The 23,319-nt window shown below is 38.3% G+C and overlaps 2 protein-coding genes across 4 annotated transcripts in view; one reads left to right on the top strand and one right to left on the bottom strand.

The window, feature by feature from the left end:
- Window positions 1-41: 41 nt before the first annotated feature.
- Window positions 42-9,845, bottom strand: LOC126995570 (B-cell CLL/lymphoma 7 protein family member A-like). Of its 3 annotated transcripts, none has more exons than XM_050855225.1 (5): window positions 9,696-9,845; window positions 8,778-8,889; window positions 6,012-6,081; window positions 2,730-2,838; window positions 42-2,353 (listed from the first exon to the last, which is right to left on the bottom strand). In XM_050855225.1, exons 2-5 carry the CDS (start codon window positions 8,867-8,869, stop codon window positions 2,241-2,243), a joined length of 384 nt encoding a protein of 127 aa, XP_050711182.1. In that variant the 5' UTR covers window positions 8,870-8,889; window positions 9,696-9,845; the 3' UTR covers window positions 42-2,240. The 3 variants fall into 3 exon arrangements, with proteins under 3 accessions (XP_050711182.1, XP_050711184.1, XP_050711183.1); XM_050855227.1 differs by having other exon boundaries at window positions 2,730-2,835; XM_050855226.1 differs by lacking the exon at window positions 9,696-9,845 and adding an exon at window positions 9,535-9,656.
- A 1,417-nt stretch (window positions 9,846-11,262) lies between these two features.
- The window catches only part of LOC126995566 (chromatin target of PRMT1 protein-like), a 16,376-nt gene continuing 4,319 nt past the window's right edge, over window positions 11,263-23,319 (top strand). Inside the window, exons 1-3 of the mRNA XM_050855222.1 lie at window positions 11,263-11,374; window positions 15,027-15,082; window positions 22,831-22,990. Coding sequence (XP_050711179.1) covers window positions 15,027-15,082; window positions 22,831-22,990 — 216 coding nt within the window. The 5' untranslated portion in view covers window positions 11,263-11,374. The remainder of the gene's footprint in view (window positions 11,375-15,026; window positions 15,083-22,830; window positions 22,991-23,319) is intronic.

Here is a 23,319-nt window from a genome sequence, read left to right as displayed (position 1 = left end):
TAAGATGGTTTTCTTTCTAATAATGAATAGCTGACAAATGCTTGAAGAAAACTAGCTTTTTATTTTCTTACCACAGTTGACATTATAAAAGGTTTACATCAGTATACCTTTGGTCCTGCAGATCATGGCTTGTAACAGAACCCTTATCCCCTTGTGTTTCTCCTTAGAAAATAGTATTCAGTGATTTTTGTTAAAACACAAAAGATCCTGGTAAACTGTTGATGATTAGCCGAGTAATAGTGAGCCACATTCAATCTTTAATAAGGGATAAGATCACCTCTGAGAGCTGTGTGTGTGGTGCCCAGAAATTAGCCTACTGTAATTTAGGAGAAAATATGAAATATGTACTGTAAAGATGAGTCAATGTGTACCAGTCCTGTAATTAAATTAGACAGGATAAAACAAATCTGCATGACTGAGTCTTTATAATAGGCTGCCAACACCCTGAGATCTGTCAATTGACTCGACAGCTACACAGGGAGAAAGGGAAGAATTAACTTGACTTTGTAACTAAACTAACTCAGCCATGTTGGGTTAGATACTGGAAGAATTCTTTGGTAACGTGAACACTTATTATGGGAGGAAGTAAGGCTATTAATTTTTCAGTGTGCTTTCCAGCCAATCTACCGTAAATTTAATACTAAGGGAAGGGATAATTGAAAGACAACAACATTTATAATTAAGGAAATTTACAGTGATGAGTAAATTACAAAATAATGATGGAAGAAATACGAAATATCAATGGTCTAACCTAGGCCTGGGGTAAACTGAATAACCTAGAGGGCCCTAAGGACTGCAACTAGGCAAAGAAACAAACAATTTACATATTAAGGACAAAGCAGGGAAAGATGAGGGCTCAGGGAGTGTGTGTATGTGGACACAGGTCGAGGTGGGCACCGTGAAACAATCAAAACGGACCTTCCAGAGGACAGAGAGCAAGTCAAATTAATAAACAATATACTATATGTGTGAATATAAACTGATTATCAAGAAGAAGGGGAGGGATTACAAATACACGTAATATTTGAGAGGAGGGAGGGCAAGCGAATGTAACACAACCTTACCTTCCTGAGGCCAGAGAACGAGTGTCACTCACAGGCTGTGGGAAGGTGACGGGAACAGTTAAACTGAATGTGTTAGAATGGGTGAGTTACAGAGGGAAGGGAATGTTGAATTATAACATCTTGGGGAGTATTAAGTAGGTAACAAAGCTGGGGAGAGGGGCAAAGGGTATCAATTCCATTAATACTCACTTTGTTGAGCATGCAAGAAATAACTTTGAACTACTAATAAAGAAGTCAACTGAAACAGCTTAAATACAAGCGTCTAGTCATAGTCTTGAAGAGAGGGGAGAGGGAGGGAGGGGTAATACAGGACTGGTACACACTGACTCATCTTTACAATACTTAATACGTATTTTCCTCTGAATTACAGTAGGCTAATTTCCGGGCACCACATGTGCAGACAGTAGAGTACAAGGTCTGGAAAAAATTAAAAGCACAAAGAAACTAAGAAAAGAAAATGAAGATAAAACCTATGACATGTTCTGAGAGGTTTCCAAACAATCTGGGAATACAAGGGAGTGAGGAGAATGGTGACATATTCTCAAAAGGGAGAGCATTTTGCTCCTGTGGTTAACCTGGTAGCTGCGGGGATCGTGTTTCTTAATTAAAGGCCCCTCTAAGCGAGAAAAATGAGAAAAATCATCACTCACACAAACCAGTTAATGCATCATCAATTTTGAGGGGTTTATATCATGGCAAAAATTTGGCCTGTCGCTGGTACACGGTAAAGCCACAAATTTGGCCTGTCACTGCTACCAGGTTAAGCAAGGAGAAACTGAAACACATATTTTGGTTTCAAGGAGTTCCTTTGTCCTGAAATACTGTGATTATTCTTCCATTCACTGTAAAGGTACGCTGAGACTAGCATGATGTCACAATGTCAACTCTGAAGGGTCTGAGCACGTGATGAAAGATAGGCCAAACAATTGGTAAAGTATATCCTGACCCATAAATATAAACTTGTACTCTTATGAAATTTTGTGCCAAAATGTTTTACAAGCTGATGGGAAGAATAAAAATAAAGGTAATAGTACATGAGACATTTATATATTAAAACCAACTAATGTGATCTTGACTTTTCATGAAAATATTACAGTATTTCAAGGTTTTAGCATTTAGCTTGCCACTTTCTTTAAATTAAATTAAAAAATATCTTATTTATCTACCTGACACATATTACTCAACTAGTTTTTTTTTAAAAGGAGGTTCAGAATTTGAATCTTCTGAGATATTGAACTGGGTGGAGGAGAAGTCTGTGGCGTCTTGTGAGTCACTCATCATGGACATCGCTGAAACAGAAAAATTAACAATAATTCTTATCAAAAAACTAATAATTGCTGTTGTATTATTAACTGGATGACTTAGTTTCTGGAGGAGAGCACATTCAAGTAAATTGTAAACACAGTAACTAAAGGTAAATAATGTACACAACTTTGAGCAGGTGTTACTAAGGGCATGTTGTAACACTGCAAAGCTAGACATTTTTTTTTCTTCTATTCTGTGTGTGTGTGTGTGTGTGTGTGTGTGTGTGTGTGTGATATATATATATATATATATATATATATATATATATATATATATATATATATATATATATATATATATATATATATATATATATATTGTAAACATTTTTGACTCTTTAAGGTCAGTGTTACAACTCACCAGTGTTGGAATCGTCTCCACCCATCTGAAAGGCAGACATGCTGCTGTCTCTGCTAGAAATCCTGTTCTCCTTGTTGGCACCTCCACCACTCTTCTTCTTCCTTTCCTGCTGGTGAAAGTATATGAGAAAAATTGGCTATTACTAAATTAGTTTAAATACTTTAATTTTTTTGAGTGCTTACAAGAAATTACAATATCCTAAAACACTTGCGTAAACTTAGTATCCCAACTATAAATAAGACTGAAGTAAAGGACGGTACTGAAAGACTGAAAGTTTCTTGAAAATATGAGGCAACAAACAATGAGTGAAATAATGAATAAAGGTTTTCAGACAGTACTTGCTGAAGAGGCAACCTATGAAGAATTTGGACTGGAATATGAATATATAGAAGATATAAAACTTGAAAACAAAAGGTGATGACTGCAAGAAGCTGATGTAAAAAAGTCCATGGGACTGGAGATAGTAGAAAGATGGATAATGAAAATGTGCAGAACAATGACTGGACCATGTATATGATAGCATGAGCTCTCTAAATGAAGGAAAGAAAGGTACATAATGACTGGACACGAGAAAATACAGTCCTTATAAATAAAGGGAAAACTGAGGGAGACCCACTAAACTAACGACTAATGTTCTCAACTAGAACTGCAAACAACTTTTTATCATCCATCACAAACAGCTTGGTCAGATCCATGTTGGTGAAACCGTTAAGTATTTTAAAGCACTCGTTCAGTTTTCCTCTTAGGCAGCATTTTTCAAGAGAAAACAGGTTTAGATGTGACAGCCTTTCCTCGTAGGGTTTGTTTCATATTGAAGGAATCATCTTGGTTGCTCTACACTGAACACCTTCTAAATTAGCAATATCTTTTGCATGGTGGGGAGACCAAAACTGCATGGCATACTCCAAATGAGGTCTGATGAAACTATTGAAAGGGTTAAAGGAGAAACAAGGCTGAGAGGGGATGACAAACCATCAAGACTTGACCTAATTTTCACAAAAAATGTTGAGTTAGAGGAAGGAGTCAGTCATGAGTGCCCCTTAGGAAAGAGTGACCATGAATTATTAGAGATGAAAACTATGGAAGGATATGAATATCGAGATGAGGCACATAAGGAAAAAAGGAAAAACTACGCAAAGGCAGATTAGGTTGGACTCAGACTTTCTTCGCTGGGGTTGACTGGAGTGATATGAAGAGGAGCACTAATATTCAAGAGAAATATGACTTTTTTTATGAATATTTACAACAGAGGAATAGAGATATATGTTCCATATTACACAATAAAAACTAAAGGAGAGAAACCATGGTTTGGATGGAGGTGTGAAACCGCAAAAAGGCACGGAGGAATTTAAAGAAAAGACCAAATATGAATAACAAAGACAAATATAAAAAAGAAAGAAATATATGTGAAAATAAGGAGAAAAGAGGAAGGTAAATTTGAAAGAAGAATAGTTTTTAGTTGTTAGGAAGAACCAAAAACGTTTTATAAATCCGAAAATGGGAAGTTAAAAAGAAATGAAGGAGTGGAAAGGCTAAAAGATTTTTTTTTTTTTACGAAAAGGATGAAGAAATTGCAGAAATATTAAATAAAAAGTTTCATAGAATGTTTACGAAAGAGGCTGATTTTGACAGGGGTCTTGAAAATTGTAATGAAGGGAAACTAAATTATGTAAAGGTCGAGAAAGGGGAACTGATGCAGCTGATGAAAAGATGGAAGGAAAGCTATGGGACCGGATGAAATCTCTGGTCAAGTGCGAAAAGAGTATAGAAATGAATTACTGGAACCACTTTATGACATAATAACATGCTCTATAAATACAGGAAAAGAGCCCTTCAAGTGGAAAAGAGCAAACATTGTACCAATTTATAATTAAAAGTGGAGATAAAACTTAACCACTAAATTACAGACTAGTCTCTTTGACAAGTGTAATGTGCAAGGTTTGTAAAAGTTTAATAAAAACAATGGGTCGAACATTTAGAAAAGGAAAACATGATAAATGAAGGACCATTTGGATTTAGAAAAGGGAAATCCTGTGTCACCAACTTAATATGTTTCTACTCAAGAGCAATAGACGTGGTGCAAGAGAGAGAAGGATGGGTTGATTGTGTATGTCTCGATTTGAAAAAAGCTTTTGACAAGGTTTCACACAAAAGGTTAATCTGGAAACTACAGAAATTGGGAGGAATGGACGGAAAGGTTATAAAGTGGATGAAGGATTACTTAACAGGAAGAGAAATGAGGACAGTGATTAGAGAAAAGAAATCAAATTGGAGTAGAGTAAAGAGTGGAGTTCCCCAAGGCTCAGTTCTGGCACACTAATGTTCATAATATATATAAATGATATGCCGATGGGTATAAAAAGTTACATGAGCCTTTTTGCAGATGATGCAAAGTTAAGAAGGAACGTGAAGATGGAAGAAGACTGTGAAGAACTGCAAAAAGACCTGGATAGAGTGTATAGATGGAGCCAGTTATGGGAGATGGAATTTAATGCAAACAAATGCCATGTTATGGAAATGGGGAAAAGTAAAAAAAGACTGAGGAAAACATATAGGATGAGAGAAGAAAACTTAAAGGTGGTAATGAAGAAAAAGATTTGGGAGTAACGATGCAAGACACACTATCCCCAGAAAAGAACATAAACAAGTTATTTGGAGAAACCTACAGGATGATGCAAAATATAAGGGTATCATTCCACTATATGGACAAAGAAATGATGGAAAAAATAATAACACTGATAAGACCAAAAGTAGAATATGCTGCAGTTGTATGGTCGTCTCACAAAAAGGAGGATATCAGAAAGTTGGAAAGGATACAGAGAATTACAACTAAAATGGTCCCAGAACTCTTGAATATGACATATGAAGACAGATTGAGGGAGATGGACTTGATGACACTGGAACAAAGAAGGGAGAGAGGAGATCTGGTCATGCTACATAAGTTTGATGCGGTGGATAGAGATGATCTCTTCTCAACTGCGAGAACACAGGGGCTGAGAGCACATGGAAAGAAACTTAATAAAGGAACCTGTTTGAGTGACTTGAAAAAGTATAGTTTTCCATATAGAAGTATTAAACATGGAACAGCTTGCAGGAAGAAGTGGTGGAGGTGAGCAGTGTCCACCAAATGAAGGAAAGGCTAGATGAATGTAGATATGGAGATGGGACTATTAGAGCTTAGCTCAGGCCCGGTAGACTACAAATAGGTAAATACACACATAATGTATGAGTCTGTTAGGCATAGGTCATTCATGAAAAATATCTTTATTGCAAGAAACTCACATCTTGTATCACAGGAACCCATTTGTATATCTTCATTGTTGTATCATGTATTGTGATCCATTTCTTCTCCCTGAAAAGTGAAAAGAACACATTTAGTTGTTTTAATAATATTTATAGAATACTTTATATAATATAAGCAAGTACAGTACTGTCTCCAAGTTTGCGATAATTATGTCGACGTCGCGGGTTGCAAACATTGAAATCGCAAACTTTGAACATCGACATCTTGCGCTTGGCCACCCATCTGGGTGGCCAAGCGCATGTGTGCAGACGGCCCCGGCCACGCGCTGGGCCTGAGCAGCTGATGGACGGCTGATGATGGTGATGGTGGTGATGAGTGTAGGCGGCATGGCCTTTGCATCGGTGTCGCCTGAATGGTGTTTTTGTCGGGGCCCGTGTGTGTGTGTGTGTGTGTGTGTGTGGCTGTGTTTGTTGTGGGTTTGGGCTTCTCAGTTTGCCGATTCTTGTTTTCCACATGTTACGTGGGACCCCTTTCTTTTCTTCCATCTCTTCTTTTTTAAAAAGAGATGGAAGAAAGGAAAGGGGTCCCGCGCAACATGTGGAAAGTGAAAATTGGCAAATTGAGGAGCCTGGACCCACAATGGGCACAGCCACACACACGTGGGCTCCAGTGAAAATGCCGTTTGGGTGGCCCCGATGCTGGGGCCAAGCCGCCAACACTCATCATCACCATCGCCATCATCAGCTGCCCCTCAGCTGCTCAAGCCCATCGCGCGGTCAGGGCTGCTCGCACACATGTGCCTGGCTGACCAGATCCCACTCACCATACTTCCCGCGGCCAATGGAAAGCCCCAGGGGGTGGGTAAGAGCGAGAATGGGAGTCAAGGACCACAACAAGGTGTGAAAAAACCCGGTTTTAGCAGCCTTTTCTTTTTCCTTTCGGGTCATATCACAATTTCAGTTTTCAATAAAAATCTATTGAATTGAATTGAATTGAAACTCGCAATCCTGGAGACAGTACTGTATTCTAAATAAAAAAATCTAGGTAACGAAGACTTAATAAGTGATCCTCCGACACTGTAATAAATACATGTGAATTATTATCTGGACTCTGAAACCTATTTAGACCCTCACAAGTCTGGATTATATGACAGAATGGCCAATCTACATTTGCCCCAGCAAAAAAAGAATTCACATTTTTCAACTATATGGAGATTGTGTAGTGTTTTGTCAAATCATCTTTGGATATAGTTTTACAAGCAAAATAAAATAAATTATACATCAATAACATAAACACCCTCCTGAGCCTCATCTCAGCCGTAAATTAGGCCTTACTCCTTGCAGTAGTTAAGTGTATATGAGGCAAGGCAGACAACACTAAATTCATAAGCTCACAACTTTCTGAAAGTAGCTGATAACAATCTACAGCAACTGATTCAAACTAGTTCTTCTTTCTGATCAATAACCAACATGCAGTGGCCACTATTAGTCATTCCTGGGAAGTGTTGCAAGGCAATAATTATGAAAATGAAGCCATCTCTAGATCTGCCCCAAACTGAATATTCACTCAGCAGTGCAAGCTAGGTTACTATCTACTTATATTAAGTTGGGGTTGGTTTCTTTGAAGAACTGGACATACCGTATTTGACGGCTTATTAGACACATGGGCTTATAAGACACCCCCCCATTTTTGGCAGGCATTTGAAAAAAAAATATAATAAACGGGTTTGAAACACGAGTGTCAGGTGAAGATTTTTCGCCCGACATTCGTAGCAATCCCCATAATTAAGTCATTATTAAAGTTTCACTGTTTTCAGATCCTTATCAAATCCCAATACTTTAAATTTAAAACCCTTCATATTTGCTGGGACCTACCAGAATTGGTCCTTCTTATAGACTCGAGGGTACTGGTTTGAGATACAAACAAACATGGTGGAGACAGCGACATTTAGAGGGGTAATGGGTTTTAAGTTTGTGCATCATATTTCTTTAATTGCTATTCAACATCATAAGTCTAGTTGTTGTAACATTCTAGTACATTTAAAAAAATTAAAACATAAGTAAGTGTGAAATTTCAAAGTTGAATATACTTCAATGTTTGTTGAATACGTATGTAAAGTAAGAATGTTAACATATAAGTGCAAAATGGAGAAACAGGCACTTGTACATATCAAATAATAACCTATCTTCTCAATATCTCGTCAATATTATCCATATATTGTTTATGTTTATCAATCAAACACAGTTAAAGTTTTATGAAGGTCTGTCTTAGCTCAAAGATCCCTGTCTAATAAGGAAACGTAGTGTGTCTTCACTGTCTTGCACGTATTGTCAGCTTTGGTGTACAACCGTCCACTAGTTTGTTTTATATACAATCATTAAGTCACTTAATTTTCTTCCTGACTGGTGTCATTTTATATGAAGTAGTGGTAAGTACTACTGTTATACACTGTTACTTCAGAAAAGAGTTGCTGTTAAAGCGATCGCCACTTTGTTTATGTTTGTGGAGAGGTTTGCAGTTTAATTTAAGTGCTATTGCTGCACTAAAACTTCACTAGCCAGTGACCCAAAGCTGAACCTAGACTTTATAAGATGCAGGGTGTCTTTCAGGGACATTTTTTTGGAAAAAAAAGTGCGTCTCATAAGCCGTCAAATATGGTATCTTAAAAATTACTCTTTTCCAAAATGTTATAAATATATTTCATAAGCTCATTTTTCCTGATAGAGTGAGCCAGACATAGATGTAATCAACTTTGATCTATAAGCTAAAATTTGTTCCCACCCATGAAGCAGCAAAGCACTCACCAGCGCCGCACCTTGTCCAGCGCTTGCATGGACCGCTTGGTGTCCTCCTTCCCTCGGGAGCGAGTCTCTGCCCGCAGAGATCTGGACATCATGCTTCTGCTATCACACCACTCTGAAGAAAATGAATTAGACATTTTTTTTTTTTTTGGGGGGGGGGAGGTTAAAAAATGGAAACTACACAGTACTACAAACATTATCCACTGAAATGATTAAACTATACAGTGGTATACTTACATTATTTTAATACAGCATTCTCATGCTGTTTATTAATCTTATATGTATATATTATGGATATCTTGCAAAAAAAATGTCTGGTTACTTTGCAAAGAAAACACAACAAATGGGTATTTTGTAAAAAGTCTGGTTCCTTTGCAAAATATCATGAAGAAATATTTTGCAAAAAATAACTGGTTACATTGCAAAGTCCACGAAAATTGGTATTTTGCAAAATCAACGATAATCTAGTTTGAATTTGCAAAATTATAAAATAACCACAATAATTATTATGTATGTGTGTGTGTGTGTGTGTGTGTGTGTGTGATGAAATGGAAAACTACACTCAAGACACCACAATCTTCATGTGCAAGGACTGTGGGGGCCTATCTCTGCTACCTCTGTGACCAAAAGCAGGGGATTCAAGCTGGTCGAGAGGGAGCTAGAAGAAAGCAACATAAACATGCAGAGAAATGTTTGAGCTTCATGGTACAGAAACAGGGTCAAACTACTGCCAGGATCATAAGAATACTCATGTAAATACCCAGAAATCCTACTAAGGTCTTGTTAAATACGTGAACTTGGGCGACGAGATGGTTGACAATATGGCCCCTGGCTTCAGCAGTTTCTGGGTTACCACTGTTATTTTGGTTGCTACAGCTGTTGTGAGTTTTATGCGTGATATGACCAACCCAAACTACTTACATCTAAATGAGAGAAGGGCGGCTGCTTATAGACTGCGGCAAGGCGTCCCCCGGGTTGTTGTTGTTGTTGCTGCCGCTCAGACTTTTCAACGGCACGGACAGAAAACCTGACAGAAAATAACAGAAAATTCTAATGCGATAGCGTATCACAGTGAGGAAAGTTACGTACTATTGAAAAGGAAAGTGTGAGAGGAAGAGGATCTAAGAAGTGATACAAAACGTTAAAGGGCAAAAGAAAAAGAAGATGAAAAGGGCAGGGGGCGGCAGGAATTTACCTATTTTTACCCTTTACACAGAGAATCAACTGAAAATTTCGCCTTTCTCCACCCCTTAAGACAGTTTTGGTACATTTCTCAAACTTTTAGTAGTATATTGTCCAGGGGGAGGTACTGCCCCTTCCCTTGTTGTGCTTTCCTTCCTACCATTGTATCTTTTTAATTTCATGGTGCTCCCTTCACATGTATTAATAGTTGTATAATGTCCTGCCTGGGGGTTGGGTGGCATGTTCCTCCCTTCTCCCTTGCTGTTTACCTGCAACAATAAACTATCAGTCAATCAATCAGTATATTTTCATCCGTACCTATATCTTTTTTTCTTTTTTTTTTTGTCTCCGTTTCTCTATACAAATACCAATGTTACACCGGTAGTCGTGCAAGAAATAATTTGTCCCATTTATTAATTATTCACGTAAATACACAACATTGTTATAGATATCGATATAGAAAAGATTTTATTTATTGAAGAATTATGGCGAGTGTCTTTTATATCTTTTCTATGCAAATATCATGTTATAGTAATATAAGAAGTAATTCAATCTAACTATTCACGGAGAAGCACACCATTGTCCATTTAATTATCCACGTAAAAGCAGACCATTGTTATAGATATCGATTAAGGAAAGGTATTAATGGAGTAATGTACGTAATATGGGCAGCGTCTTTTAATTATGTGTCCACGCTTCTTTAAAGGTACAATAAACATTAAATAGAAAATAGAAAACCATTTATCCCATTTAATTATCCACGTAAAAGCAGACCATTGTTATAGATATCGATTAAGGAAAGGTATTAATTAATAAAGTAATGTACGTAATATGGGCAGCATCTTTTAATTATGTGTCCACGCTTCTCTAAAGGTGCAATAAACACAAAATAGAAAATAGAAAACCATTTATCCCATTTAATTATCCACGTAAAAGCAGACCATTGTTATAGATATCGATTAAGGAAAGGTATTAATGGAGTAATGTACGTAATATGGGCAGCATCTTTTAATTATGTGTCCACGCTTCTCTAAAGGTACAATAAACACAAAATAGAAAATAGAAAACCATTTATCCCATTTAATTATCCACGTAAAAGCAGACCATTGTTATAGATATCGATTTAGGAAAGGTATTAATGGAGTAATGTACGTAATATGGGCAGCGTCTTTTAATTATGTGTCCACGCTTCTCTAAAGGTACAATAAACACAAAATAGAAAATAGAAAACCATCTATCCCATTTAATTATCCACGTAAAAGCAGACCATTGTTATAGATATCGATTAAGGAAAGGTATTAATGGAGTGTTATGGCAAATGGCAACACAGCCGAGGCAGAGACATCATCAACGCCAGGAGGGAGAGGCGCTAGCGGGCCTTTATTGCACAGATTGACGCCATTTACCCCTAATTAAAGGTGAGTGCCCATTACTGAGGCTTCCTAAAGTACTGTAGTGTTGTAGTGTCCAGGAAAAGTAGAGGGAAACCTTCGAATTGGGGTGAAAAACGCGAGATTAGAGATCGGGGGGAAGCATGACGCCATTATTATTAGTAACATCTATTTTTACCTCATGAATTAATGATGGCCCGCGGTGCTTGCTGGCCGGGGTGCAGGCTGTGTCCACTCTCCGGGCGCCTCAGGGTTGGTTTATCTTAGGGTGTCCAGGAGGGTCAGGCTGCCGAGACCAAAGTTGGAAAACCCAGCGGGCGTGGGCGGCAGGTCAGCTCGGTGCTCGCTATCACTCGCCCACTCACTGCTTTAGTTGATTTCTACATCATCTCCATTTATTTACAACCGTCCTAGAACACTGCGTGCATGAAATCACGATATTATTGCAGGTATTTTCCTGTCCAGCTCTGACTAAGTATATACATGATGTGATATTATGGGTAATATTGATGAGAGGGTAGCCACTTCTTTCAAAGTTAATGCTTTCAATATGGATTCTATTTTATTTTCGTCCCTGAATGCAGTGCAATGATAAAGGAAGGGTAAATTTCTAGATTGTCACCCGTGGGGCACTGTTGGATGAAACAATGAATAAAATTTACAAAGCACTAGGCACCTCTGGCAAAGTTAATACTTATATCATGGATTTCTTTTTGGTCCCTGGATGCAGTGCAGTAACAAGTGACTTTTGGAAAGGAGAAAGAATCCAATTCAGGGACCATTTATTATTGAAAATAGGGGATAATAAATCACGAAAGCGTCGCCTCCTCTGCCTGCGGCCATGGCGCTGTGTTGCGAGAAATACCTCCTCGCAGAAATAAGTTGCATATACTTGAGGGGGGGTTAAAAGGGGGATCGAGGGGAAGCCGTTAGGTCATAAAGTTCATTTGGGATAGTTTAAATATGCTCCCCCACCCTAAACCCTCTGCGAGCTATTTTGCGGCTGCGTCGGCAGTACTGTTGCCAGAGGAGGCGACGCTTTTGTGAATTACTATCCCCTATTTTCAACAATAAATAGTCCCTGAATTGGATTCTTTCTCCTTTTCGGAAGTCACTTGTGACTGTACTGCAATCAGGGACCAAAAAGAAATCCATGATGTACTAAGTATTAACTTTGCCAGAGGTGGCTAGGGTTTCGTAAATATTCCCTGAAACAATTTTTTTCTGGCAGGTTTCGGTGTGCTATGAATAATCTGCTAACTTTCTGTCACAAATCATTAAGTCACTAATAAAATGAGACTTCAAAGCCTGTAGAACACCCGCCGCTGCCGCCAAAAAATATCTTGCAGAGAGGTTCAGCTTGCTTACTGTTTTTATATTTCACTCACCACACCTCTCACAAAGATCAAAAGTGGACAGACTAGAACAAAACCAGGCAAATTAATGCTTTCCTGGTGTGTATTCCCCTAGCACGTATGTGTGGTGGACAGCAGAGCGACTTATTTCAGTGAGGAGGTATTTCTCGCAGCATCGGCCAACGCCGCTGCCATGTCCCGTCCTGGCGCTGTATTTCCGTTGCCCCACACTGCATGCTGAATAAATTTAAACTATCCAAACCTAACTTTACGTAACCTAGCTAACGGGGGGCTCCTCAACCCCCCTTCTGTTTGTGATGGAAACACCCTTCCTCCCCTCTCACAACACTACTATGGCAGTCGCGACTGACGTAAATATTTACGAAAAATTATATCGAAAAAGTGTAATTTGAGATGGCAAAGCAATATGGCAGTGTGTTCTATGGACACTAAATCCCTCATAGAGCACCAAGGTGTTCGTGGCCGTGAGACGGGTGACAGTCTAGAATAATACCAAAAGAAAAGATATTGACATTTTTGCATGAACCTAAATATGGCTAAGTGACAAGTTTATTAAAATGACAGCAGTAATCTTCATGATAGCAATCAAGATTCACTCATTCACTATGACGTTACGAATGAGTGCATCAAGGATTATTTTTTTGAGGCTAGCATCAATGCATTGTTGACGGCCCTGCAGAGTGGGGCGTGAAACCTCATCAATAGTAAACGGTAGTTTAAATTCATTCAGCATGCGGTGTGCACTGGCAGAAATATGCAGCGCAGGATGGGACAGGGTGGTGGTGAGGGTGGGTCCACTATGCAGGCCGATGGTAACGGGTGGGCATAGGGCGGTGGCGGGTGCACCTTTGGCATTGAAAAGTCCATCACTTAGTGATTTACAGGAAAAAATACTATCTCTATTATTGACAGCATCATATTTTGTCCAGAAATAGGCAGTCAGTGTCTCGAAGTTGGTAGGCTACCCTCTCCAATAATCCCTGACATGACACTATTTGTCTTGTATTCAGTTTTCTATAATCCTTTCTCACAGAAATACTAATGGGGATGAAGGGGGTAAAGCTCCCCCACCCTCTGTTAGAAGGTGATGATAGGTCTGATTACCCCCTAAGGGACAGGACAGCTGACTCCTTAGAATGCTAAAAACATCCGTTTTTCAAGTACATTTCTCGTAAAAGCTCATGTGTTACTTATAACAAAGAAATCATAATGCAGTAACTGATAATAATAATTGGAAATAAACAAATAAGGTCTATGTGTGTAAAGAAGAAAAAAGAAAAAGAAATCCATCACAACTAGTCCATGTTACTGAGCCTCTAGACCTATAAATGCGTGATATTTTAAAAAGTCAATTGCACTCTTGAGTCTGATACTTTTTTTTGACATTTTATTATACTATTCATTCTTCTTTATAACCAGCTGCATTTTTTTTTTTTTTCAGCTGTTAGTAGGTTTGATTCATTTGTGATAAGGGGAGACAAGGCCCCTGCCTGCAGGTTGGGTTAGGTTAAATATGTTCAATTAATTTTGATTAATACATTTGATGAGCTTCACTTTATGCAATTTTTAATATGGCATTTGAGGCAGTCACTTGCTTCAAAGGTGGCAGAGTCTTGTGAGGGCTGAAGTGCTTATATTTTCCTTACTACTGCTTGTGAGGATAAAAAAATTATTTCTGATTTTTTTTTTCACGAATCACTAGATTTGGGAGGGGAAGAATTCAGAAAACTAGTGATTTCTACCATCGTTAATTATCAGGGTAATTATAACACAGAAACCTTGCCATTGTGAGATGGATAATTTTAATAGATTTTCACCCTAAGTTTGATTTTTTCTTCAGCATTCGATGCCCTTTTAAAAACAGATAATGTGTTTCCTTTTCTTATCATTTCTGTGTTTTTAGGAGTGTCCATTTTTTGTGTTGCTTCAAAATAATCCATTTTTGTAATATTAGGCTAGCAATTGCTATCCTGTTTTTTATTCAGATTGTCAATTGATGTATTACCATGGTCACTCCTTTCAAGGGAGGTCTAAGGGTCAGGAGTCAGAATAGACAATCAGATGAGGTGATTTTATGATGTAAATGTATATGATCATATAGTATCTTGATTACCCATAACTTGACCTTATCAGAGAGAGAGAGAGAGAGATTTGACTAGTTTTTCTTTCAATTCCTTATAAAACTTTTAGGAACATTTCCTTTATTGGTAATGTGCATTGTTTTTCATGTCAACTTAGTCAGGATGTATTTTCTTTCAGTTTATATGTTGAATGGTCAGTGACACATATTTATCTTATTTCAGATGTCGGTTGGGAAGATTATATTAAAATCGACCACCAGGATGTCCCTGAACGACCGGTGAGAGAGTCATGGGTGTTTGCTAGTTGGCCCATGAGGCATCTGGAGGACCTTCCCCCAAGGCCCTAACTTAAGCTTCTTCAGCCAATGAAAAAAAGCCCTTAAAACCTTCCCAATGAGTCCTCATTATTCATTAGAACTGTCATATAAATAGTCAAGTGTCAATGTGCAAGATAGTTTCAGCTGTATTTGGGCCATTTGTAAATGTAGTTATCTGTAGTTATCTCCCACTTCACTGCACAGCTTATTAAAGAAAGTGGGCAGTGTGGTGAGGAGTTCTGCAAATGTGGGTCCTGTTCTGGCTTATAAAAGAAAGCCAATGGTCCCAGCTGTTTCATATCTGGCCCATGCTCAGTTTCCTGACCAGGAAAAATGTTGCTTAGTCTACCACTTCATAGAGGACTAAAATTTTAAACACTACTGGATGATTTTACAAATTAAGAAATTTTGATGACATGGACATTTATGAGAGTATGAATTCCTATATTTGTAATTAATTAATGGGAAAATGAAATTCATACAACAACTTCAGGCCAAAGGCACACAGGCTCTGGAGTACATGGCTCCAGGGATTGACAGGACTGATCCTGTGCTGGGCTGGGTGTGTGCAGGAATGCACAAGACACCACAGCATGAATGGAACCCTCCACCATGAAGCCTTGATCATAGGACTGGTGGAGAGCCTGTGTGTGGCCTGGAAGGTGCCTCACCCTGGTACAGTGACCCATGACGGTACACATTGTTGTCTGAAACGGGAGCCCTTTCTCAGGTGAAGAATGAGAGCTGATGATGGAAAACCCTAAATAGCTCCTAAATTACAATCATAGAAACAGGAATACAATACCTGGATATTTATTGACCTAACACTGAAGGTCTTTTTCTACCAAGTCTGCAGGCAAGACATAAAATGAAGAGGACTTCTGATTTGGCTGTAGCACCCTTCAAGCACCAGCTCGTGAAGTGATGTCATCCTCTGTATTCACTGAAATCATTTTAGTTCTCATCACAGTTTTTTATAATTATTAATAAGGTATTTATCAACATTTAGTATGTCTGTGTATTGATGTTAAGTACTTAGGATGGGATGGGAAGGGGACATGGAGGGCATGCATGGAGACTTGCCCAGAAGAACCACAGAGTTTAGCGTCGTAGGGTGGATGAAGCAAGGCACCCCCCACCTTATGTCCCTAATGATGATTGATGTCAAGTATTATAGCTGTGTGGGTTCTCATTCCACTTTTTTTTCTGTTTAATTTAAATTCAGTTATGCTACAGTTATGGTCGTTGATTGGTTAAGAATGTGAACTTTGTCATAATGTGATGTTTTTGGGTAAACATTGTTTTAGTAGCTTTTATAGAGCTATTTTCAGGTGCTTTTGGCATGTTCAGCTTTTTTGCGGGAAAGGCTAAGCAGAATGTTGTAGTTAAATAAGTCCAGTATGGAATGTTAACTTGTGAAGTTAGAGATGATAGGCATTATGAACTGAACAAGTTCTGTAATCTTATAGCTAATTGATTGGTATTATATCTTACACTCTAATCACTAGAAACTCATTCCAGCCAGCCTATATGCTTTATGCTATAGTGGTTCTTAGATGTCAGGATAGTTTGGGCGTTGGCCCCCATGGGTCTGTCTGCTGCACTGCCATACCTACCTGCATGGGTTTCTCTCATTACTCCTTTTTCTCTTTTTCTTCCTGTCTGTCATTTTGCTAATGATGGTAGCTTTGGCTGTTCAAGCAGCTGCTCTTGGGGGTTCCATTATAAGACCTCAATATATTAGCTTTTTCTTTTAAGAAATTTATATTTACATTGTAAATAGAGTAAACCCTCTCTTTAACGAACCAATTGGGGGCAGGGAGATGATTTTATACCTGAAAATCCGTTATATTTAAGGGATCTGAGCTTTTCACAAATAACGAACTTTGTTTGTTATATGAGCTGAAAGTTTACCATCATTGACCATTTCCATATATAACGAAAGTTGTTTATTATATTAGTTGAAAGATGAGTCATGGAAGGACAAGAGCAAAGGTGTTTACAGTTCAGCAGACAAAGCTATACTGAGTAAATTCGCACCGCCCGGTTGGATTGTTTCCACTGCCACCAACTGATGTGCGTGTATATGTTTGATCTGCCTAACATTGAACCAAACCCCGCACTTCTTGAAGTTGTTTGATAAATACCCACATATTGTATTTCCCACCATATAAGAGGCACTTATTTTCGGGAAAAAAAGATTCAAAAAACCACCCTGCGTCTTATACCCCGATGGTATGTTTTTTGTAAGCCCAAGGGTTATTGTCACTGGTATGAGACCAACACCCAAAAACACTTCCATTTTACACAATAGTTCCCAGATGTCCCCAGAATGAAATATACTGTATTTTGATGTGTATAACACACTTTTTCACTCTTAAAATGCCAAACATTTAAGTTACCCCCGCGCAGTATACGCCGAAGGTGCAAATTTTGATTAATTCAAATAACGAATAGTATGATGCAATAGAAGAGGAAAGCATGAATAAGCAGAAGAGAGGAGGAGGACATGTGAAGCGATAAAGCCACACAGGTCACAAGAAGACGCGTGGCATGGCGCTCTGTGAACATGAAACTCAAAACACGACACTGCTACGTGCCAGTCACCAGTGTGCAGGGTACCTTAGCGGTGATGTTTAAAGCAGCTATTACACGTTAGTTCCCTTAGCAGCTCGGCGAAAATTAATGCCTGCGCAGTGAGTGAATCTACCAACCAACCCTTTTGTTGACCATTTCAAAGTTACAGCTGCTAGGGATAAGAGCTCCATAACTCTTCAAAGCAACATATGGTATCATAGTCGTAATCATAAGTAAAGTGGCCAAATGTAATACTGCATATACATTAAGCTCAAGGAAAATGTGGATATTTTATATATATATATATATATATATATATATATATATATATATATATATATATATATATATATATATATATATATATATATATATATATATATATATATATATATATATATATATATATATATATATATATATATATATATATATATATATATATATATATATATATATATATTGTTAATTTATAGGCGCGTCTTATATGGCGGGAAACACGGTCTATCAGACTGGCCCAGAATGTTTGTTAAAGCCAAAATTTGTTTTTTCAAGGTCTGTAAAAGCAGAGCTTTGGTGTAAGTTCTTTCTTTTGACTGTAGCCCGCAAGGGCAAGTGGCAGGGGATAAAAGGTAGCTTCCACCGTGGGTGACCTGAGGTCACAGTCACCACTCTGACAATGTTGTAAAGCAATGCTGTCTAGTGTTGTGTTATTTATACAAAATTGTTATTATTCTATAGAAAAACGAAATATTCATAACGCTTTATACCATTATTAGAGAATTATATCTAATCAGATTATTTAAACTTCATTTAGAAATAGTTAATAGCTGATGTAATGGAGAAAAAGATTTATGTAGCGACTAAACTGGCGGTGTGGCAGACTGAGGAGTACCCGAGGGAGCCAGCACCTAAATACTCTTGAAATTTTGGAACCATTATAGCAGCCCCGTGCTGCACTAGATTTGGTCTTGGCTTATTTCTCCTGTTTCTTAACAACACAAGGGATTGATTTATTTATGTATTTATTTACATATTCTAGCTTTCATCTTTTATGTGCTTTTGTAATATCACTTATTTTAACTCTTATTATCTGCTATATTTCTTGGATTTTAAGCTTCCCAATATATATATATATATATATATATATATAATATATATATATATATATATATATATATATATATATATATATATATATATATATATATATATATATATATATATATATATATATATATATGAGACTATCATAACATCTTTCTTGTCAACATTGTGTAGAGAGAAATTTTTCAAAAACACTCAAATATTTTTTACAGGGATGAAATGCTTAAAAAACCGTCATTATTTGCTGCATGTTGATTTGAAAAGTTGTTGGTAGCCTTTATAAAATAGTTTATTCAGTTTTTAGTTAGGCAGTAAGGCAAGGCTTGTATGATAATTCAGATGTAAAATGAGGGGAGTTTGATTTGGGGGTTTGTTATTAATTATTTATGGAAGGAATTCAGATTCCTTTTACAAAAGGCATATTGTAAGTCATGTTTCCTTTATCTTCTACACTTGATTGAGGCTGTTTTGAATGCATGTGTTACATAATTGTTTGTGTCTTAGCAGAATATTTTTTTGAGTGCTGTTTTTGTAGGGGCTCCTGTGGGCAGACATTTCAGGCAAGCATTATGGGTTGTTATTATGGCAGGATATTCATGATATTTTGCCTGATTAAATAATCATATAGATCATTGAGATAAATTACTAGATGATGTTGGAGAAAACATACCCAGTAACACATGAAATATCCTATACTGAATGTGTCTGATTCCTGTGGTACTCATACGCGTCTCCACTCTCAAGTCTCAACCTGATTGAGACTGCTCAGCAGTTTACAAGAAACGCTTATCTGAGATCAAACGCATCACTGACTGCCACTATTTTATTAATTTACATAGGTAAGATCATTGAATATTCTGTGATTATAGAAGTTGGCTGATGAAAATGACACACACACACACACACACACATACACACACCTGTCAAGACATCTCACACACACACACACATATATACACACAAACACACACACTACCATTGAGACAACTCCTACGCGCCAGGTCAGGGGGGCCAGAGTCAGAGTAGCAACTTTAAAATTTTCCGGAGTCGGAGTCAGAAATCTTTAGCTCCGACTCCACACCCTTGCTTTAGAATATATGCAGTAGAAATGTGACTTATCTTTGAAAAACGTGGGCAAACAAAGTCAGATGGAGTGAGTAAAACCTGTGTATAGGTGGTGCAGTGTGGATGTAAGAGCATAAGGTGAGGGGTATGGAGGGATGGAATGAGTGAATGTAAACCATTGAAGGGGTTTGGGTGTGTGGTGAGTGGGCAGAATGGTGATGTTATGAACCAAGTGTGAGAGCAGGTGATAGGTTAGAATTTGTAGAGAGAATTCAGGTAAGATACATTGATATGATTAATACATGAGAGAGTGAGGCAGGAGGGGTTAATGATGCTGCAAAATGGTAGTCTATGAACAAGGAGACCTAGAGAGACTTCTGCTATGGCGAGCCCCTCAGGTGGAAGCTAATGGAGGGAACACGACATCAGAGCAATTGGTAGATAGTCGCAAACACATGTCAACTTGGTGTGTCTTAAGTTTAATAAAGATAAGATAAACAACAGATGCTGACCCCCTAGGTGGTGTGCTTGGTTAAATTGATCAGCAGGATACAAGTCAATATCAATCAATTAGGAACATACCTCGAAAGGCTGCTTATACAATACTCAAAACAATCTTAAACATATTAATTGAATGGAGATGCCTTTGTTTCCATGTTTCCAACTGGATTTAGTGTTAATTATATTTTTTTTAAACTGCTTGGTCATGCATGTTTGTGTGTGTGTGTGTGTCTTCTTAGGATGTAATGTATCGTGTAGTACTGTTGCCGCACCCTAAGTAGATCCAGAAGCTACGCCTCTTGGATTGAGGAGGCTCCATGTAAATAAAGATCAGTTAATTATTTATACAGGTACTTGATATAGGTCAATGTTTGATATAAGTCTAAAGGACTTTTAGTTATTGTTATATTAGCTTGGGGGTAACGGTTGCTGCGTCGTCTGCACTGCCTGCCACACGCTGTTCCGTCAATTGTGTTTGTCTCTCCCAAGCTACAATAACAATGACTAAAACCTCTTTAGATTGTACCAAATGTATCCTTATGTCAAGTAACTGTAAAAATTATTTATTTATATTTTATATTCATGAATGATAGGTGTGGGAAATAATGGAAATAAGTGAATTTATGTCTTTGTATTGTGCATAGTAGGCAAGACTAAAGGAACTCTGATAACTGCCTTGCCTTTAATAATAGGTTAATGTATTTCTTGGTGTATCGTTAGTAATGACTGCTTCAGTATTTTCGATTTCAATAATTAATACTTAATTTTGTACGTACCACATTGAATAATCCCAATCATATGATGTTTAATATAACATTTACCTGTTCACAATTGCAACCTTCAGCCAATCAGGGGGAAGGGGTGGAGCCTCCTTGACCCTAGGGCCATGGCTTGCTGGCCTACTAGGGGTGTGGCAACCATAGCTAGAGGGCAGTGCTGTTTCTGTCTTTTCTTACGCCGCACACATAAAAGTTGTACTTGCACATTACATGTCATAGAGGGTTTCCCACCTGTTGAAGCACGTGAGAAATTTATCTATATCAAGAATAAATCTCTTTTCCACCATTCCACCTGGGATTCCAACCCAGGCCCCTGAGACGGAGGTGAACTCTTAGCGTCAAGTCAAAGGGTGACTTGTGGCTCAAGGCCTTTTTGAGCCTTTGTCTGCCTTGAACCAGTACGTAGCATACTTTCTTCTATGTAGATCAATTTCTTTGTGCTGTGATTTTTCTAGTCACTTCAAATCACATTTTCTGTGGTAACAAGACCAGAACCTCTACAAGACACAGGCTATCAAATTTCCTGCCCCAATGGGGCAAATGCAAAGTAGGAATGGATCCACAGCTAGCCTCCAGTGTCATGGGGGTTTCCACTTTTCAAAGTACATGAGAAATTTGTCTATTTAGGAGAAAAAATAATGGGATTCAAACCCAGATCCTCGAGGCAGGAGGTGGACATTCAAGAATTGACCCAAAGGCTACCCAATGCTTGAAGTCTTTTGCAATCTTCATCTGTGTCTGATAGTCTTGATGTCAAATGCTTTGCATGACCTGGGTAGTGTTTATGGGCAGACAGCTGACAGGTTTACATTTATTTTCCTGGAGCTTCTGCATTAGCCGACAAGACTAACAACTGTCAGCTAATTTAGCATTGCAAGTTAATTTTGTGCTGACATGTAACATGCCAGTAAAACTAAAGAAAGGAAGTGAAGTAAATTATTATGAAGCATGTTAAATGCGTGCTGAGGGACTACACAGTTACCTTAAATATTCTGCCTCTGAGGCCTTCAACAAACTGAGTGAAAATGTATCAGCATTGCACCTCAGCATTTTTGGCAAGGATAAGATCTGATTAGTAATGAAAACTGGGGTAGGTTGGTGAAAACTGCTTTAGACCAGGCAACCATACTCTATGCCCTTTTCCAAACAACCCAACCAGTAGCTCTCAGACCGACTCTTAAGTTTTTTTTTTCTGGGACTTGCATTCTCTCATTTCACACAAGTGGTTGCCACAGGTATCAGAAAATGTGAGGAAGTCATCAATCATATCTGATGTTTGACACAATATTATTTAAATTTATTTTTAGTCTGTGGAAAATCCTTGAAGTTGCTTTTCAGAAATATTTCATGTTTAAATGGCAGCTGCTACCAATGGAAGTAACAAAGAAGAGAAGAGATGTGCCTATACATTAGAAGGCAGTGTAGAAAGAAAGGGCTCCATCAGACATAACAAAACCCATAACCATCACTGTGCAAAGTAGAAGGGTTGAGATGACACCTTTGGTGGGCTTTTATTAACTTGGGGAGTCCCTGTGGGTACTCGTGACCCTAAGCACAAATGTCATCATGAGGGGGGACTAGAGCCACTTCAGGGCGAGGAAGCGCTCTCATGAAGAAGATGAGCTCACAGGAGGGTGACATCATGACCTGCTAGTGACTGGCAGACTGGTCCTGCTGCAGATTCACCGTGCTGCGTCAGGAGAAGCCCATGAGCCAGGGTCAGGGTGCCCCAGGGTTGGAGGAGAGGCGGCAGCAGGCGCAGGCATCCAGGCGGAATCAGCGACTGGCGGCGCAGATGGAGCGACGCCCTGCTGTTGTGGCAGCCTTGAAGCTGAAGAAGGTAAGATTGTCAGTAATCTGGTAGAGTAAAGCAGCCAATGTATAGTCAGGCTCCATGTGGGGTCAACAGAAATTGTTCCAGGTTATCGTGAATCCTACACACACTTGAAATAAAAACTAAATACAGTATATTTATCTTTCTTGGGTAGGTTTACGTATGCCACACAAAAAGAGAAACTGCATGGGAGGGAAATTGAACATAAAATGTATTCCTTCATCACTCATTATTGGGAGGAACTTGAAGGTATTTACCAACACACGGAGAACACTTGCAAGGAGTGGGAATATAGTTGGAGACTTGTCAGTAAGATAAGCTACTGTAGTGACCAG

The sequence above is a fragment of the Eriocheir sinensis genome, chromosome 8 (genome assembly GCF_024679095.1).
Source record: "Eriocheir sinensis breed Jianghai 21 chromosome 8, ASM2467909v1, whole genome shotgun sequence".
Taxonomy (NCBI): domain Eukaryota; kingdom Metazoa; phylum Arthropoda; class Malacostraca; order Decapoda; family Varunidae; genus Eriocheir; species Eriocheir sinensis.
This window is presented reverse-complemented; position numbering and strand designations above follow the sequence as displayed.